This window comes from Bufo gargarizans, chromosome 11 (genome assembly GCF_014858855.1).
Source record: "Bufo gargarizans isolate SCDJY-AF-19 chromosome 11, ASM1485885v1, whole genome shotgun sequence".
NCBI lineage: Eukaryota > Metazoa > Chordata > Amphibia > Anura > Bufonidae > Bufo > Bufo gargarizans.
In genome coordinates, this window is record NC_058090.1 from 16,073,061 (window position 1) to 16,093,850 (window position 20,790).

The following is a 20,790-nucleotide window of genomic DNA, read 5'->3' on the forward strand; positions in this document are numbered from 1 at the left end:
ACGGAAGAGCATGCCGAGAGGCGGCCGGAATAAAACGACGACATGTTGTACTTTTATTCCGCCCGCCTTTCAGCATGCGCTGCTGGAACTCTGTCCCCGCCCCCATCATAGTCAATGGGCCGGAGCGGTAGTCCGGGGGCACGCGTGCACTAGCGGCAGGACGGAGCCGATAGGCTGTTCACCCGCTGAAACAGCCTGCCGAAGTTCCTTGCTGCTAGTGTGAAACTAGCCTTAAAGGGCTTCTGTCAACCCCCAAAAGTCATTTTTCATTTTTGGGCTACTTAAAATCCTTATACTGCGATTTTTCAATAAATAGTGCTCTCAGCCTTTTTTGTTCTCTAGTTTCTTTAAAAACCGCACTTTTATAATATGTAAATTACCTCTCTACCAGCAAGTAGGGCGGTTACTTGCTGGTAGCAGCCGCATCCTCCTTTCAAAAAAACGCCCCCTCCTCCTGTTGATTGACAGGGCCAGTGAGCGCTCTCATCCTCTGGCTGGCCCTGTCTGCGTTCTAAATATCGCACCTGTGCCATACCGGTCTTCAGTCGGCGCAGGCGCACTGAGAGGAGGACGCTCGCTCGGCCGCTCCATCCTCAGTGTGCCTGCGCCGGGTGTAGATGTGACGTAAGCTGGCCCTGTCAATCAACAGGAGGAGGGGGCGTTTTTTTTTTAAAGGATGATGCGGCTGCTACCAGCAAGTAACCGCCCTACTTGCTGGTAGAGAGGTCATTTACATATTATAAAAGTGCGTTTTTTAAATAAACTAGAGAACGAAAAAGGTTAAGAGCACTATATATTGAAAAATCGCAGTAGCCCAAAAACGAAAAATGACTTTTGGGGGGTGACAGAAGCCCTTTAATGGGTTTATATTATTTTTTTTTTATCAAGCAGGACCAAAAAAACTACCAGAAAATTAGGCAACAAATGTCACACCCTGAGCATGCTATGGTTTGTTTTAAAGAGAACCCCCCCCTTCCCCCCAGAAAACATCTGACAGTAAGCAGCAGTGTTAAATTACATGCATGTGTAGGGTCAGCATCAAGGACACGTCCATGGGACAAGTAATTAGGACTAGTATTGAAATAATTTTTATTGTGGTTTTACAATAAATATATTACTGTGTGTATTTACATGACCACCTGCCTCTAGGTGATGTTGTAAAATGGCTGCCTATCTCTAGGCGATGTTGTCATTGTTAATAAAGTTTAGTGTTAAAAAAACAAACACACAGATCTGCTTCTACGCAGACACAGGGACATGATGAGGTGCTGCTGCAGGTAGTAAGGCCTCTTTCACACGACCGTATGGCTTTTTTCAGTGTTTTGCGGTCCGTTTTAAACGGATCCGTTGTTCCGTTTTTTGTTTCCGTTCCGTTTTTCCGTATGGCATATACAGTATACAGTAATTTCAGAGAAAAAATTGGGCTGGGCATAACATTTTCAATAGATGGCTCCGCAAAAAACGGAACGGATACGGAAGACATACAGATGCATTTGCAAGGCAATAATAGGACATGTTCTATCTCTTAACGGAATGGAAATACGGAAACGGAATGCATACGGAGTACATTCCGTTTTTTTTTGCGGAACCATTGAAATGAATGGTTCCGTATACGGAGCGCAAAAAACGGCCAGCAAAACGGAAAATAAAAACGGTCGTGTGAAAGAGGTCTAATACTGTATATACTCTGCTCCTCAATACCTGTAAGATACCTGGGCAGTTAAATGAAAGCCGGGCCACATGATACTTGCCAGGGGCCAATGATGGTTCACATGAATGACACCATGTTTAGTCCTATCCAGCTCTTGTATGGAGCATTTTACAGGGCCATACCATTTTTTTCTTCAGGTAAAGGCTACAGTATGGATATAATAAAGGTCTGCAAGCAAATTTATAAATGGATGTAAATATTGTTCAACATCCTATTCTTTAAATAAGTAAATGTAATGAACCAGAATACCTCTTTTAAAAAGGAAAAAATAAATAAAAAACTGTGCGTGAAACCAACCGAAATTGCCTCATTAACAAAGCAGAGATTGGCTTCGGATTTAGAAACAGTAATGTATGCGAAGAACCGAACTGTAACGTCACAGGCACAAGACTAAGGAAGTCTTGCGTTACTTGTGGCTAGAAGAAGGCCTCAGTGGGGCCTATACATTTAACTGCGGTACGAAGCGCATATTACAAATGACCCGGGTTCAGATGGGCCAGTCCGAACCCGATTTGCTCAAGACTAGTCATTTTTGTAATTCACTTTCTGTTACAAAACTGCTTCAGGTGTAAGATATTCTTTTTAGTTAAACTGGTGCCCCCTGGTGTTATCTGTATAGTAATGTGCACATCCACCCACCGAGGTGGTCAGACATGCTCCGTTCCATCCTTCCACTGCCAACAGTCATATCTACTGTATTATCTGATGTCTGAACTCCTCTGAGCCCTGACATTGGTACTATGCCAGCAAAGCCCTCCAAAGCCACCCCACAACACCAATAAACTGCCTACTTTGGGGTAAATTGGATTTTGGCAATGAACAGTACTACTTGTAAGATTGATTATTTTAAATTGCTTCCTTCTTCCAGAAACAGCGCCAAACCTGTCCATGGGTTATGTCTTGCATGGCAACTCGGTCCAAAGAAGTGATTGGGGAATGAGCAGCAATGTCACACTCAGCCCGTGGACAAGTGTGGCACTGTTTAACAAAAGCAAGCATACTTTTGAAATGTGTACAACCCCTTTAAATAGCACTACGCTAAGGAATCGCTATGTACAGTATGCAATTCCCCAATATACATCTTCCTTGTAAGATTAAAAATGCATCAGTGGTTCAGAGGGGAGAGAAGGGACACAAAAACCGCAACGGATTCTTCTGTTATTTGGAATGGCATAATGGACAATTGGCTCCATATCCAAAGCCGCTTCCAAAATCCTGCTGATTGCTCTTGGAAGCAGACGTTTGTTTACCTCCAGTCCGCCGTCAGTCATGTGACCTAACTGTATGTACCTGACATCTGAGCTCCCACAATGCACTGCACTATGTTTTAACGGGAAACTAGCAGAATTGGCTCTAGACATGAATGGAGGAGAAAACACCATGTGGCTCAAATTCAGGACAAGATAAATGAAGAAATGGATTTATAAAGGTACAGATCATCTCATACAGATTTATACCATTGCACGTTATATATTATTTCACAAATGTTGGTTATAAAAAAAAATATACAGAAATAAAAAAATACATATAATGTTTTATATACTTAGAATATTAGATAACATGTACCTGCTAAACTCTAGAACAGAGGGCTCCTCCAACCTGTTGCTCTCCAGCCCCAGCATGGCCTGACAGTTTAGCAACAGTTGGTGACTAGTGTTGAGAGAAGCGATCTTCGGATGCTTCATTCGAAGTCGCTTCGTTCAAAACTTCGGAATAATACTGTATGGAGATCCAGTTTTGCAGCTCGGATGCGGACCCATCCACTTCAAAGTGGAAAACCACTTTAAAACTTGAAACTGAACTCGGCTTAGGTTCCGAGGTATCAGTCAGAACCGAAGCACAGTTGGGTTTTAAGTTTTAAAATGGTTTTCCACTTTAAAAATCTACTACCAAAGTTATTCAATGAAGTCACGTGCGACTTCCTGAATAACTAACTTCGGCTCATCTGAGCCCATACAGTCTAATACTGTACGGACACGAATGTCCATACAGTACTATTCCGAAGCAACTTTGGATGAAGCATCTGAAGCTCGCTTCGCTCAACACTATTGGTGACCACCAATAAAGGAATTGCAGGAAAACAAAAGTAGAGTAGTTGCTTATATCGACCAGCTCTTTTTGTCTCCAAATGTAGAGCTACAGTGAAACCTTCTTAAAAACAGACCACCTCTTTATGAAGACCTCCTTATCCAAACCAGATTTCCTGGACTTTTAGTTCTTCTATATCAGTGGTGGCGAACCTATGGTACGGGTGCCAGAGGCAGCACTCAGAGCCCTCTGTGTGGGCACCCGCACCCTGGAAAAAGTCTAAGGCATGCCAATATGTCTTAGAGTTTTCCTGCCATTCATAAGCACAGGACTCACTATGAATGGCACAGGCAGAGCATTGAATGTAGGCAGGCTGTTATAGCTAAATGATAAAGTACATGGAAGATATACTATATTGGTATTCAAGTTAAATTTATTTCTTGGCACTTTGCGATAAGTGGGTTTTGGGTTACAGTTTGGGCACTCGGTCTCTAAAAGGTTCACCATCACTGCACTATATAGTGTACCTGCCATCATCTTTGAGAAGACCACCCCTCCAGAAGACCAATTTTTCAAAACATGTTTTGGGTGGTTGTCTCAAAGACTTCAAAAAATCCAAATACAAGAAGCTCCTAGTCTGATGGTTTTCCACATGTCTACGTGTTCCCTCCTACCCATTCACTCCAGGTCCTGAGACACAACCTCCAGCCATATAGAGAACATGCAATGCTTGATTGCTTTGTAAGTGGTGCCCTTATCACAAAGCTCATATATGACTCAAAAAACTATTAACCCTGTGCCAAACACAATACGGACCATCCCACATATGAACTTACCACTGATTGTGTCAACCCTGTGTCCAGCTGACCATCCTACGTATAAACCCACCACATTTCAGCCCCGTACCAAAACATTAGGCAACCCAACAAAATATGAATCCATCATCTATCAACCCTATGGCAAACAGTCCACTGACAATTCAATCACTTAGCAACCCTATGAAAAACACACTAACCATCCCATGACTATGAACCAACCACCTATGAATCCCTGTGCCCAACCAAACACCAACCTTTCCCCAGGTGAGCTTATCACTTGTCAACCATATGTCCAGAACGCTAACCATTAGATCACTATGACCTTCTCATATATGGCATAAACTCCCCGCTTAACAACCAGCACAAAAAGTAAACCATCACTATCAACCCTGGACCCAACAAGAGACTGAACATGTATATGTCATATGAACCTACCCTATCAACCCTATGCCAACTAACACAGTAACTATACCACATATGACTCAATCACTTATCAACTCTGTGTCCAGCAACACAGTAACCACCCAACATACAAACCTACCACTTACCAATCCAGCGCCCAACAAATTGACTACCAATGGTATGAGTCCACTACCTTTTCCCAGGAAACTGATCATCATACACATAAACCCACCACTTACCAACACTACGCCCCCAAAATATAATCTTCCCCTCTGACCATACAACCCATCAACCCAATCCCCAAAACACTGATTACCTCAGTATGACCCCACCACATGTGAAACTTGTCCCAGGAAACTGACCCACAGATAAAACCACCACTTATCATCCCTGTGACTAGCAAATACACTTACCATTCCGCATATAAACCCACCACTAATCAACCATTTGCCCAGCACACTGACTAAGCCATATATGACCTCGCTCCCTCTGAAGCATACTCTGAAGCATATACCTAAGATACTAATTATCTCACATATAAACCTATTACTTACCAATCCCCAAGTCTACACCTATAAGCCCAATGCCTAACATACAATCCACCCCTCATATAAACCTACCACTTATCTACCCTGTTCCCCAAAGACTGACTATCCCACAGATAAAACTCAGACACCAACTACACCTCACATAGACCCACCACCTACCAACCCAGTAGCTAACACATGGACCTCCCCTCATGACTTCACCACTGCCTATCAACCCAATGCCCAACACACTGACCACATCTGATATGAACCTACCACCTAACATACTTGTTCCCAAGAGACTAACCACTTCTGACATAAACCTACTGCCTACCAAGCATTCCCCAAAGACTGACCACCCCATAGCTAAAACCCACCATTTAATAAACCTGTACCCAACAAGACACAAACTACCTTTCAAAAAGACCAATCACTATCACAATGCCTAAAACACTGACCACCTCTGATATGAACTAACCAGCAATCAAACCTGTTCCCCAAGGACTGAATAACTCCCAAATAAAACCCACCACTAACCAAACCTTTGCCAACGAGATGCCAGCTACCTCTCACACAAATCCACCACTTACCATGCCTTTGCCTAAAACACCGACCTTCCACCGTTACTCCATCACCTATCAATCCAATGCCACAAAGACTGACCACATCTGTTATGAACCCACCACCTAGGAACCCTGATCCCAAGAGATTCAAGATGCAACAGATAAGACCCACCCTTTGCCCAAAATGACACCAACGACCCCACATACAGACCCGCCACTTGGCTACGAAACCTAACTTCCCAGCCTTGGGCTTGCTTAAAGAACTTGTGTGATGAAATTTCTCCAAACTCTGCAGCAATAAATCACTGAGTGTGGCATCACCACCTCTGAATGAGACGACTGAGGGCAATATATTGAATGTTCATACACAGGCAAGGGTCTGTGGATCCAGCAATTAGCCTAGAGTCTCCGGTCGGCAGAAAGGAGGGCGATGATAATCATACAGCAAAGCTCTGGGAGCCTTCTATCCCTGTAGACTGTAGAGCATCAGATCTCGAGTCAAAATGCAAGGCAAATTCTACAATGAGACGGCTGTACACAGAGATACTTTTACAGGAATTACATATAACATACAGGACATGCCAGCAAGCAGATAGCATAGACAGAAGCAGACCATAGGGCAGTTGCTTTATGAGGGTCTGAAAGCCTCATCCTAACAGAAGCAATTCTTCTATGAGACCCCATGGAAGCGACAAGAGCTAATGCAGATGTGCATTCATTGTATATAATGCACAGATCATGTATTACCTAGCTCATTGTACTGAGAGTATGTCCTACTGCATAAGCCAATGCAATTAATACATCTCTTCCCCGTTGCAAATGATAATTCTTAGAAATTACAGCTGCAAGAGAACCGCTTAATAGGAAAATAAAGGGTCACTTACCTGATTTTCTCCATCTCTGCAGCAGAGGCCTAGAAGAAATGAAATAGGAGTCTCATATGAATGATAGTCAGAGGCTTCAGTCCTCAGATTTCTGCATAGCCCAAGCCTTATTGATGTTTTTTTTTCCTTTTCCCTTTAAGCAAGTGTATACAGAGCGACAGCAAAGGGAATCACATCTGCATTAGCAGAAAATAACATTGAACGATTAACTCGGGAGCAAAATCCGCACTGTGCAGAAAAACCATGTAAGACCCACGAGCCAAAAGCAGCACAATGACTCAGTAGTAGAGCAAAGACTGAATAAAAAAAAAAAAAAGCACACAGAGCGAGAAGGAGAGAGAGGGAGAAGAGCGAAGGCAAGTAACAGGTTTGCTGCTTGCCGAATTGCTCAAGGCTATAAAAGTTGAAGCGTATCGTCTATGAAGGAGATAAAACCCTGGCAGCAGGGTAATAATATTAGCCCTTCTGCACAGCTGTTGCATACACATTTGGTTAAGGAACTGTAATATGAGCAGTTTCCTATTCTAATGCCCGAGGTGTCAATGCCAGTAAGCAGCTTACCTGTCGCTCACTTGCATTTGGCACCACAGATTTCAGCAGCAGTCAGAACATGGGGACAACCACCGGGAGAATGTCATTCACAAAATACAGGCGGCTGTAAATGACACCTTGAGCTGAGGGGCCTTGGATCTCCTGTCCTATTGCTGGAATTGGTGCTAATATTACTATTAGAAGCTTCGAAGAGACACATTTACAATTAATCAGCTCTCCTGTGTGGTGTAGTATAGAGGATCTGTCAGCTCTGCTGTGTGGTGTAGTATAGAGGATCTGTCAGCTCTCCTGTGCGGTGTAGTATAGAGGATCTGTCAGCTCTCCTGTGTGGTGTAGTATAGAGGATCTGTCTGCTCTGCTGTGTGGTGTAGTATAGAGGATCTGTCTGCTCTGCTGTGTGGTGTAGTATAGAGGATCTGTCTGCTCTCCTGTGCGGTGTAGTATAGAGGATCTGTCAGCTCTCCTGTGTGGTGTAGTATAGAGGATCTGTCAGCTCTGCTGTGCGGTGTAGTATAGAGGATCTGTCTGCTCTCCTGTGTGGTGTAGTATAGAGGATCTGTCAGCTCTCCTGTGTGGTGTAGTATAGAGGATCTGTCAGCTCTCCTGTGTGGTGTAGTATAGAGGATCTGTCAGCTCTCCTGTGCGGTGTAGTATAGAGGATCTGTCAGCTCTCCTGTGCGGTGTAGTATAGAGGATCTGTCAGATCTCCTGTGTGGTGTAGTATAGAGGATCTGTCAGATCTCCTGTGTGGTGTAGTATAGAGGATCTGTCAGCTCTCCTGTGTGGTGTAGTATAGAGGATCTGTCAGCTCTCCTGTGTGGTGTAGTATAGAGGATCTGTCAGCTCTCCTGTGTGGTGTAGTATAGAGGATCTGTCGGCTGTCCTGTGCGGTGTAGTATAGAGGATCTGTCGGCTCTCCTGTGCGGTGTAGTATAGAGGATCTGTCAGCTCTGCTGTGTGGTGTAGTATAGAGGATCTGTCAGCTCTCCTGTGTGGTGTAGTATAGAGGATCTGTCAGCTCTCCTGTGTGGTGTAGTATAGAGGATCTGTCAGCTCTCCTGTGTGGTGTAGTATAGAGGATCTGTCAGCTCTCCTGTGCGGTGTAGTATAGAGGATCTGTCAGTCTTCTGTGCGGTGTAGTATAGAGGATATGTCAGCTCTCCTGTGTGGTGTAGTATAGAGGATCTGTCAGCTCTCCTGTGTGGTGTAGTATAGAGGATCTGTCAGCTCTCCTGTGTGGTGTAGTATAGAGGATCTGTCAGCTCTGCTGGGCTGTGTAGTATAGAGGATCTGTCAGCTCTCCTGTGTGGTGTAGTATAGAGGATCTGTCAGCTCTCCTGTGCGGTGTAGTACAGAGGATCTGTCAGCTCTCCTGTGTGGTGTAGTATAGAGGATCTGTCAGCTCTCCTGTGTGGTGTAGTATAGAGGATCTGTCAGCTCTGCTGTGTGGTGTAGTATAGAGGATCTGTCAGCTCTCCTGTGTGGTGTAGTATAGAGGATCTGTCAGCTCTCCTGTGTGGTGTAGTATAGAGGATCTGTCAGCTCTGCTGTGCGGTGTAGTATAGAGGATCTGTCAGCTCTGCTGTGTGGTATAAAACAAGAAAAGAGGGAGGCAGCCCCACATGTGCGGTGTCACTTTGTAGTGAGAGGTTTGATAAAGGTTAGGGTACGCTTACCATCTGTGAGGAGTCACAACCACTGTAGAGAGCCTTGCTGGTAATTGTAGTTCACCGACCAGCACACAGTCTTATTCCAGGCAAGCTCGACTAAAAGAACTCCAACAAGACCCTCCACCCCCCACACAGTCCACAGTAAATATCTTCAATCTCTCAAATTATAAACTCTCAGCCTATGAAACCAGTCTCTTACAGAAAGGCTTGTCCTTCTGTCCCCCAAATAAAATTAATCCACTAGAATTGTTCATCGATCTACAAAAATTCAGACGCACACTCACTCTAAAAAGACACTTCGAAATTGAAAGTATAAAACAACCTAACAAAAATAACGCAGAAACCAAAACTTTTGACAACAACCATCCACCAAACAAAAATCTAACTTTTTCCCCCTCTATAGCCAAGGTCGTATTTTAATAACATTCTTTGATCTAGTACTATACAAGATAAAATTACTTGCCAACAACACCAACAAGTTCAACTACAAAAGGAAATTTAAATAAAAGGGAACAATTAGCCCTGAACAACCTAAAAAAGAATAGTCAAATCATCATACGCGCTGCTGATAAAGGTGGTGGCATAATAATACAGAACAAAGAAGCATTAACCATCCTCAGTGACACACTATACTATGAAAAAAATGATATAAACCCATTCCAGGAGATAACAAAAAATCTCAATATACTAATCAAAAAGGCCTTTGATCAGAAACATATAAAGAAAAAAAAAAAACTGTCTTATGCCAAAAACCCCATGTACACCATATTTTTACCACCTACCAAAAATCCACAAAAACATTCAAAACCACCCCGGCCGACCAATCGTTTCAAATACCAACTGTGCAACCAGCAACCTATCCCAATATCTAGACCTGTTCCTGCAACCATACGTAAAACAACTCCCCAGCTACCTTTACGACTCCAGCCAGCTCATCCAAAAATTGAAAAATATCAATTGGCAACCTGATTGCTCCCTAGTCACATTAGATGTCACAGCACTCTAATCCAACATTGAACACGAACTAGGCACTGAATGTGTGAAATATATATATTGCTCAGAGACAAATCACTAAACATAGCACAGATTGAGTTTCTCATAGAGGGCTTGAACTTCATATTCAATAACAATTACTTCGTAGACAACAACACAATATACCACCAGTGCAAAGGGACCGCGATGGGGACACTGGTAGCGCCGTCCTTTGCAAACCTGTTCATGGGGTAGTTTGAGGAAGCCCATATCTGGAACAATACACAATACAAAGACCACATAATATATTTGAGAAGATATATAGATGACATCATTTGGAAGAGTGAAAAAGATACAGTCATAGATTTTTGCCAAACTCTCAACTCAACACACTGGGGTATCACTTTCACCCCGAACTATAACAAATCCACCATCAAATTCCTAGACATCGTAGTTACCAGTACAAACAACAAACTTACCACCTAAACATTTTTTTTTTAAAGTCGATACCAATAGTTACATACATCTTTCCCAGTTTCCATCACAAAAAATTGTTAAAAAATATCCCATATAGTCAGTACAAAAGAATCCGTAGAAATTGCACCAACATAGAAGACTTCCAAGAACAGGCAAAAATTTTAGAAAGGAGATTTACGGACAAAAAGTATCCTAATAAAATGTATTCAGAGCGCATACAAAAAAAGCCTTAGGGTACTTTCACACTAGCGTTTTTGTTTTCCAGTTTTCCATAGTATGAGTTCCGTCACAGGGGCTCAATACCGGAAAAAAACGGATCAGTATTCTGTTCAGGATGCATTAGTTCAGTCCCTCATGTTTTTTGGCCGGAGAAAATACAGCAGCAGACCAAAAATCCTGAACACTTGCCGGAATTCCGGATCCGGCATTAATTTCCATTGAAATGCATTAATGCTGGATCCGGACCCAAGTGTTCCGGCAAAACGGATGACAACCGGAAAGACAGATCCAGTATTGCAATGCATTTGGATCTGGATCCGTCTCACAAGTGCATCAGTTTGCGTCCGGACGGAACTGCCTGCCGGAATCCTCTGACGCAAGTGTGAAAGTACCCTTAAAATAACGCAGAGTGTTTAGAAAAAAAGCCAAAAAAATAATCAATCATCACAAAAACACCAATCTAATCACTCAGTATAGTACTTCCAATAAATAAATCCTCAATATACTACAAAAACATTGGCACATTCTTCAAGACCCCCATCTGAAAAAACACCTCAACAAAACCAAAAATCACCTACAGGCGAGCACCCACAATCAAGAAGCTTGTGGCCCCCAATAGACCAAAACAAAAAAACGAAAAAACAGGTCAATATGACACAAATCGACCAATCAGGCAGCTACAAATGCAGAACAACCCGATGTCTATGCTGCCACACTATAACCTATGCGGCCTACAATATGTCGGCTGCACAATTCAACTGCTACACTGCAGATTAAACCAGCACAGGCACAATATCCAGAAACCCTACCCTAAACACAGTCTCTCTAAACACTGTGCCAACACCTCAGAGAAAGAAAAACACCAAATCAAAATTACTCCGATTGATCATATTCCATATAATCCTAACAATAGGTTAAGTCTCCTCCAAAAACGGGAAATCTATTGGATGCACCAACTTAATACACTGATGCCAGAGGGTCTAAACGAAATCCAAGAACTAATTGTATAATACATCCAGCCGTCTGCCTCAGATAACATCCAAGAATGCATAATAATTTACTAATTCCACTACTAGATCAACCAGTACACAAAATATGAATAAAAATACATCCTGACCAGAAAAAATATACAAGGGCAAAACTGTGATAGGATGATATAAAAAAAAAAGTGCACACCTCACAATAGTACTCATCAGTGCACGGACAATTCTATTGGTTTTATTGTTCTTATTTATTTTTCCGATGGGTATACCTGTTTTCTTTTATTTTTTCCCCCCGAAAACCTTTCCCTTCCATCCACGTCTGAAACCTTTCAAGCAAGCGCTGGAAAAAGCGGTCAAAATACTGTTTGTACTATTTTTCCTTTCCTTTCCCTAGAAAAACATTTACAATATGAGGACCTTCAAAGATGGCTCCTCTGCCAGTTCTCTGAAGCCAAAACTGCTCGCATACACACTTGCTGTAGCCAGCAGCTCCCTGCCAGCCAATCACATTGGATTAATGAGAGGCACACCTCGCCATTCTGAAACCTAGCACAGACATGCGGTGTGGGGGATTGCCTTCCTTCCAGTCTTCTTAACTGGACACAAACCCTAGCAGCTGTCTTCAAAGGAGCAGTGAAAAGGGACAGGAGACATCAAGGCAACATAAAGGTAATTTTATGCTCATTTCCAGGCTGTCTTTAGTTAAAGGGAACCTGTCATGTGGATATTTGATTATACTCTAACTAATTATATACAATCATTAACTACTAAAAAGTGCCTTAGATGTATTCACTTACTGGTGTGACCGATGGTTACTTCATAATATACACACAAAGATGCCACATGCTAATGAGCCGATTTGAGTCCAGCGTGATGTCATTGAGTCCAGCGTTTATTTATTCAACCGCTGTAGCCACTCCCCTGCCCACCTGCTGCTGATTCATATGCAAAATAACTGTCAATCAGCAGCAGGTAGGTGGGGATAGGTCAGGAGCTCATGAATATTCAGGACTCATCATTATGAGCTGGAGCTTATTAATACAAGATGTTGGCAGATTGGGTCAATTAAAGAAAGTGACCCAGCATTTTGCTAAGAGAATCAGTCACTTATTTATGTTGCCCTTAGTTAGGACACCATAAAACTGGTGACAGGTTCCCTTTAAGTAAGTTGACTTTAAGAGAAAGTAGTACAAGTGCTTTAAGAGAGTAGACAATTGCCAATGGAAACATATTGTTCTGCATGGGTGCTGTGTGCACTTATCTGGCCTTAAGGTGTATTTATACAGTATGAAGCAATAATTGTGCAGATTATCAGGAACGACAGTACCTGCAAACACTCGTTCCCAATAATCTGACCATCTAAAATGTGCCGCCGATCACCCGATGAAGAAGCAAAACGCTTGTTCATCTGGCGATCCTGTCGTTCGTGCAGGTGCCACCAATCATAGTTTCTGGGCAGCACATGGTGCGGTCTAAACAGCGACCTGCTGCCCAAAAACAATGATTCTGTATGAGGACGAGGGATCACTATAGCTCATACAGAGAAGGAGATTGCTGCATGTAAATGTGTCTCCTTCACTGAGTGATCAGCCGGCTGTCGGGAAGGAACGCTTGCTTCCCGGTAATCGACTGCTCCATCAGACTGTCTAAACCAGCCTTTAGACCGTCACTCCTTTAAAGTTCTAGTTTTGCTGCCTTTTGACTCCTTGTGTATCCTTGAAATATTTAATAATGGGAGTCATGCATTTGTAGAGCGGTGGCAGCCCTTACTAGCCGGGAACATCCATCGATGATGCACCTCCGGGCATCCTGGCAATTCATGACCTTTACTTTGACATCTTGGTCATCAACGTAAATTGAATCTGCACGAGAATGATTGTTTGACTTAAACTACAAGATGGGAAAACTTCCAGATGTGACATTTGCACTAGTTCTCTTCTAGGACAGGACAAATCTTAATACATACAACCTGAATCACTACAAGAAATGGAATCGCACGCAGCAGTGCTGTCTACTATTACAATTTTCCTATTTGCCTATTTATAATTTGCCTTATGTTATTCTAGAGAACATTTTCAGGCATGCAGATGAAAGGGTATGTAAACTTTTGCAACTTTTTTTTATGGCTCCAATGTACTTAAATAATAATAAAAAATAGAAGCAGAAGGCCTCCTATAGTTTTGCATATTGAGCTCCTATGCAAACCTATTTATCTCTATGGCAACAGACTACAAATAAAACTGTTGTAGTCGGTTCCTGGAGTCAAGTCTTAATGCCTTACATCCTACCCTTTATTTCTTGATAATCTTGCAGGGTTCAAAGACACAGGGCTTGTTTTGTAATTCTATACCCATGGTGACATCATGGAGGTCTGCCTAGGAGCTGTATAAACAAAATGGCGCTTGTTTCCTCCTCCTCAAAATTTGCTGTGGGGGACAGTCATCAGGTCCCCATGCACATAAGATCACCAGCTTATCCCACCCAAAGATTTGGCCTTTTATCTTCTCTGTATTACCAACATTGTTATACTGTATTTATTCTGTCAATGGCCAGCTTTACACAGACCACCTCCAGAGCTGCATTCACAATTTTCCTCACATCTCTCAGTTGCCCTCTGCTGGTTTAGAGTGTGTATCTGTCATGCCCGGTTTGCCTTGTGGGAGGAGTTTATATCAGATTTTCTCCAGAAATCAGATTTTTGACTGTGGCTTGGGATATAAGTGGAGCATAAAGACAGGATTTTAAGGAATTTAGGAAAAACACAGTAAACAAAGCCTTCCATTTCCATCTCATAGCCTAACTTCTGGCCTTCTCATCTCAATCGCTGATGCAAAACTATATGAAATCAGCCAACTTAAAAGGGGATGTCCAAATATTTTTTCATGAAACACTGCCTCTTGTGTCCATGTGCAGGGTTCGGTATCACAGCTCATCCCCGTTCACTTGAATTAATAGGTCTGAGCTGCTATAGGGTTGTTCGTAGAAGAAAGCAGAGCCATGTTTTTTTTTTTCTAATCTCATACAACCCTTTAAGTAATTTTTAGATTTATAACCACCGAGCAGGAAATTAATAGAAGCCTCCTGTGACTGCAACCTTCTATAAATCCTGGCATGTGGTAATCATTGTGTGCCATTCTTAGAAAATAAAGCTGCCTCCTGGGCAGGAGGGAAATCTACAGAGAGAAGCAAATTAGACGGAGGTGGCAGCGCTTGCTTGATACTCAGCTGTGTAATATATCGCCTACATCTACTTTATACACAGCCATAAATGGGACTGAACCCGACATGGGCCCCACAACCTGAGGAAAAACTGTTGAAATGCAAATAATTGAGGAAACCTGTCTTCACTTACTGGCAAATACATGCTGGAGAAGCGTAATCAATATGGCTGCCAGGAGGGGACTTACTATAAAGTTTCTCCTTTGTTTTATACCACTTTACTTTAAGCAGCCTATTTAAAGGGAATCTGTCACCATGAAAATGCAGTGTAATCTGCAGGCAGCATGTTATAGAGCAGGAGGAGCTGAGCAGATTGATATATAATTCTATGGGAAAAGATTAAGTATAAACTGTATTTCATTTAAATTCCTGCTCATTCTGGCCTTTGATGTCCAGGAGGCGGTCCTATCAGTGAATGACAGCCTGCTCTCTATGACTGTGTATACAGAGATAGGACCGCCTCCTCCATACAGCTATCTCTGTATGCACAGTCATGGAGGGCAGGCCAATCACTGATAGGACCGCCTCCTCCAGAATGAGCAGAAATATTAATGAATAAATTGCAAGTTTTACTAAATCTTCGCCTATAAAACTAGATATCAATCTGCTCAGCTCTTCTTGCTCTATAACATGTTGCCTGCAGGTGACATTGCATTTTTATGGAGTCCTTTTAGCCATGCTCCCTTCTCTAGGAACTTTTCCAATCTGCCTAGGGAGTTGAACATTTGGCGAGCCCCTTGTTTTCAGCACCATTTGAGGAAGTATTCTGGAGCATTTTGCTTAGCAAATCTCTTCAGTCTATAGTTGCCAACAGTCCTGAATTTGTATGAACTGTCCCTTATGTTTAGAGACAATCCTGGCAAATTTTGGTTGTCTTGGGCTGAAAATGGGCATGGTTTATGTAAACTCCACCCATAAGTAGGTGTTCCTGGGTACGTTTGGGGCTTTCTACTTTTTACCTTGAGTGTTCCTTTGCCAATAATATGGTACACTGTAGTCTAGCTTTGACACAATGTGACAACATTCCCACATGGCTTAAGAGCACTTAAAGGTTTTTTCCAGGGCTTTAGATCAGTGGGGGTCCAGCTTTTGGCACCATCACTGATCAGCTGTTTGATGGGACCACAATGCTGGGGTAAGTTCTGCCAACCTCTTCCTCGGCCTGTGACGTCATGTCCATGGGGCACATGACCTTTCTAAAACTCAGCCCCATTCAAATGAGTAGGATTGAGCTGTAATACCACCAAGTACAGCCTCTATACAACGTACAGTGCTGTGCACTCACCCAAGCCCCTTTAAAGAGGACCTTTCATCGGTCCAAACATTGTGAACTAAGTATCATGACATATACAGCGGCGCCCAGGGATCTCACTGCACTTATTATCCCTGGGCGCCGCTCCGTTCTCCAGTTATGTCCTCCGATATGTTCAGGGACTTGGTTATAGTAGGCGGAGTCTGCCCTTGTTCTCCTGGGCGTCTCCTTCTCCCAGGCTGTAGCGCTGGTCAATCGCAGTGCAGAGCTCACAGCCTGGGAGGATTTTTCTCCCAGGCTGTGAGCTCTGCGCTGCGATTGGCCAGCGCTAGAGCCTAGGAGAAGGAGACGCCCAGGAGAACAAGGGCAGTCTCCCCCTACTATAACCAAGTCCCCGAACATACCAGGGGACATAACGGGAGGAAGAAGCGCGCCCAGGGATAATAAGTGCAGTGAGATCCCTGGGCACCACTGTATATGTCATGATACTTAGTTCACAATGGACCGATGAAAGGTCCTCAGATTGGCCAGGGTGCTTGGAGTCGGATCCCCACTGATCTCATATCAATGACCTATCCTAAATATAGGTCATCAATATTTAAGCCCCAGAAATCTCCTTGAAGAACATGGACATCATCCTATCAGCTTTGGCTTCATTACAGTGGGACTTCCTACTGGCCCACAGGGGAGGCACAGTGAAAGGGCTGGTTAAGAGGGGCATGGTGTGAGGCAAATAAGGGTGGTTGTTTCCCAGTAGATTACATCCTAAGGGATGGCATAGTCCGATACACAGACATCTAAGGATAGGTTTGCATGCGAGTGTGTGTCGAAGGAGCGTGTATTTTTATAGACACCAATTATCCAGAATACAGCGAGACAACTTCAGAACAACCTATTGGGTACAGAGAGAACAAGGTGAACTCACCATATCTGGTCCTTCAGTAATAAAAGTATGACTATACACAGAGAGGTCACCATCGTCATATCCTCCATGCAGCCTGCAGAGGCTTCCACTCTTTGAACTTAAGCTTTCATGAAAAAATGTAGGGTCATTGTTCAAAACTTTGTTGTTCTGGGACATGGAAAACCCTTGGCAGGGGTAGTCCAGCCTGCTCTCTCCTGTATCTGTCTGGTCTCTACAAGTTGCATCCTCTTTCCACTCTGTACTATTCGTTGTGTTCTGTACATCGTCAAGGCTTTTTGCACTGTACTTAAGAGTTTCTTTAGCTTTTCTACTGGACTTGCAGGCAGTCTTGTTTTGACCAACTGGATTGAGGACGCCAGCTGTAACCTCGTCAAGGAATTTAGAAAATCGGAGTTTAGGGGAGTTCTCTTTGGTTCCGAAACTTGCTGTATCTTGTTGACTGACATCTGAAGAAGAAGAGCTCAATCGGAAACTAAACTTTCCACTTTTCAAAAACATTTTTGTTTAGTTTGGCTTGAGTAGATGTTAATCACAAGTTGTTCATGAGATGGTCAATGCTGTAAGCAAATATTACGCTATTTTAAATCAAGATTAGGAAATTTTTGAAATCGTCCAGTTGAAAATAAAGATGTGGTTGTGATGGTTTCCAACTGGATTTAGTTAGAAAATTAGATAAACCTGGTAGCAGGTTTGAAGTCCAATCTTGCTATAGCATAAAGACAAATTTCAAAGCTGCAGGATTTTCTTAAAATTATCTAAACGTCACAACTGGTATCCAGTCAACTTCACGATAGAAGTCTTTCCATCATTAATCTCCACGGTGGTCTTCTGAGGTAAGCACCAGCTGTGTAGAATCCCCACAAAAAATAACTGTTGTTTTTAGTCTCACTACACTGCAATCCGAATGTCGCCTAAAGAGGTCTACAACTACAACGTGCCTCTGTATAGATCCACAAAGTCAGACGGTACAAAATGATTGAACTGTAGGCAGATACACGTGCTAGATGAGAATCAATTCTTTGGTCATCGTGGAACATTGTCACTTGGCTTTTTAAAATCAGATATCAGAGAAGGTCATGTTTTAATTAGTCATCATGACTTGATGCAATTAGATGTCTGTACTAGAGGCAATCAATTGGGCCTGGCATCAGTTTAAATGCCTAAACATGTAGACGAGAACGAGAAAAATAAAAGGAATCAAAATATAATCTGGTCCGACTTGTGGGCCTCGTAAGTCCGCTTTTAACCAATTTAGATAAAACACTTTCAAACACATTAAAAGACAGAAACATGCAATGCGACAATAAACTGCAATATAAAGTACAAAATTGCATAATAATAACAAGTGCTACACTATAAGTGCGAGATACTTGGCAAATCGTTTTGTACAAAATTATTTGAGCCCGTCTGCCAAGCGTCAAGGCGATCTCTGTTAGACGGGTTCCTACGCTAAATTCTACCTGTTAGGTGCCATGACGGCTACCATACACTTCAGGGAGTGTAGGTTCCACATTCCTGCATTGAATACTACCTGTTAGGTGCCATGACGGCTACCATACACTGCTAGGCTGTGCTCAAACACATGCGGTATGCCAGACCTTGCAGGGGAATTATGTGTGAGGTCACGGCGTGAGCAATAGGGGGGCCGAGGTAAATACAGTTCTGGTTACTCACGGTTATGTCGTCCATGGGCAGGCTCGCATAAGTGAAAAGGAGAACGGCACAAGGATTCTTTGGGGCACACACTGGTGTAAGGGACACTGGCCATATGGTGGTTTGAGGTGCCCTTGATGGTTTGTATTAATGTGCCAGTTATGGGGGTACAACCCATGTAGTGTTGATAGAGGAACTTGAGACTAAGGCAAGCAGGATGAAAATCAAAGTGGAACTTTACTGAAGATGACTTCTGATAACCTTACATCCAAAGTATTAAACAGTCTCTTGATACAGAGGTAACTCTGCTGCAAGTCCTCTGCTGACAGGTGTAAATGTCCCCCTCTAGATATTAAAGGTAATGGAATTGTAGCCTTACTGATAGAGGACTTCAGAAATGGTGCTGGTAAACCTGGTTCAGGCTGGTGAAGTTGCCAGAGGCTGGTGACTCCTTCACTTGGAAATCCAAAAGGTCCTAAGGCACTAGTAGGATGTGGCCATAATCCTTTGGAGGTCTCCTTGCTGTAGGATTTTCTGAGTATATAAAGCACTTCAGCTCTGAGCTGATATATGGCTGAGGGCTCTAAATGACAGACTGCACACACTGCTAGGCTGTGCTCAACTGCCCGATATAACTAGCTAGGCCTGAGCTGGACTATATACACTCACCTAAAGAATTATTAGGAACACCATAATAATACGGTTTTGATCCCCCTTTTGCCTTCAGAACTGCCTTAATTCTACGTGGCATTGATTCAACAAGGTGCTGATAGCATTCTTTAGAAATGTTGGCCCATATTGATAGGATAGCATCTTGCAGTTGATGGAGATTTGAGGGATGCACATCCAGGGCACGAAGCTCCCGTTCCACCACATCCCAAAGATGATCTATTGGGTTAAGATCTGGTGACTGTGGGGGCCATTTTAGTACAGTGAACTCATTGTCATGTTCAAGAAACCAATTTTAAAATGATTCGAGCTTTGTGACATGGTGCATTATCCTGCTAGAAGTAGCCATCAGAGGATGAGTACAAGGTGGTCATGAAGGGATGGACATGGTCAGAAACAATGCTCAGGTAGCCCGTGGCATTTAAACGATGGCAAATTGGCACTAAGGGGCCTAAAGTGTGCCCATAAAACATCCCCCACACCATTACACCACCACCACCAGCCTGCACAGTGGTAACAAGGCATGATGGATACATGTTCTCATTCTGTTTATGCCAAATTCGGACTCTACCATTTGAATGTCTCAACGGAAATCGAGTCTCATCAGACCAGGCAACATTTTTCCAGTCTTCAACAGTCCAATTTTGGTGAGCTTGTGCAAATTGTAGCCTCTTTTTCCTATTTGCAGTGGAGATGAGTGGTACCCGGTGAGGTCTTCTGCTGTTGTAGCCCATCCGCCTCAAGGTTGTGCGTGTTGTGGCTTCACAAATGCTTTGCTGCAGACCTCGGTTGTAGCAAGTGGTTATTTCAGTCAACGTTGCTCTTCTATCAGCTTGAATCAGTCGGCCCATTCTCCTCTGACCTCTAGCATCAACAAGGCATTTTCACCCACAGAACTGCCGCATACTGGATGTTTTTCCCTTTTCACACCATTCTTTGTAAACCCTAGAAATGGTTGTGCAGATTGTGAAATACTCAGACCGGCCCGTATGGCACCAACAACCATGCCACGCTCAAAATTGGTTAAAATCACCTTTCTTTCCCATTCTGACATTCAGTTTGGAGTTCAGGAGATTGTCTTGACCAGGACCACAACCCTACATGCATTGAAGCAACTGCCATGTGATTGGTTGACTAGATAATCGTATTAATGAGAAATAGAACAGGTGTTTCTAATAATTCTTTAGGTGAGTGTAAATGGGAGGTATTATCTCCCCCTAGTGGAAAGCTCAGTGTAAATGCATTCTAATACACCTGTTAGCAGGA

The 20,790-nt window shown here is 43.0% G+C and overlaps 1 protein-coding gene across 1 annotated transcript in view; it reads right to left on the reverse strand.

The window, feature by feature from the left end:
• Positions 1–7,057, reverse strand: part of BEGAIN (brain enriched guanylate kinase associated) — a 132,323-nt gene extending 125,266 nt beyond the window's left edge. The window contains exon 1 of the mRNA XM_044272567.1: positions 6,934–7,057. Within this exon, the coding sequence (XP_044128502.1) occupies positions 6,934–6,947 (14 nt within the window). The 5' untranslated portion in view covers positions 6,948–7,057. The remainder of the gene's footprint in view (positions 1–6,933) is intronic.
• Positions 7,058–20,790: the final 13,733 nt, after the last annotated feature.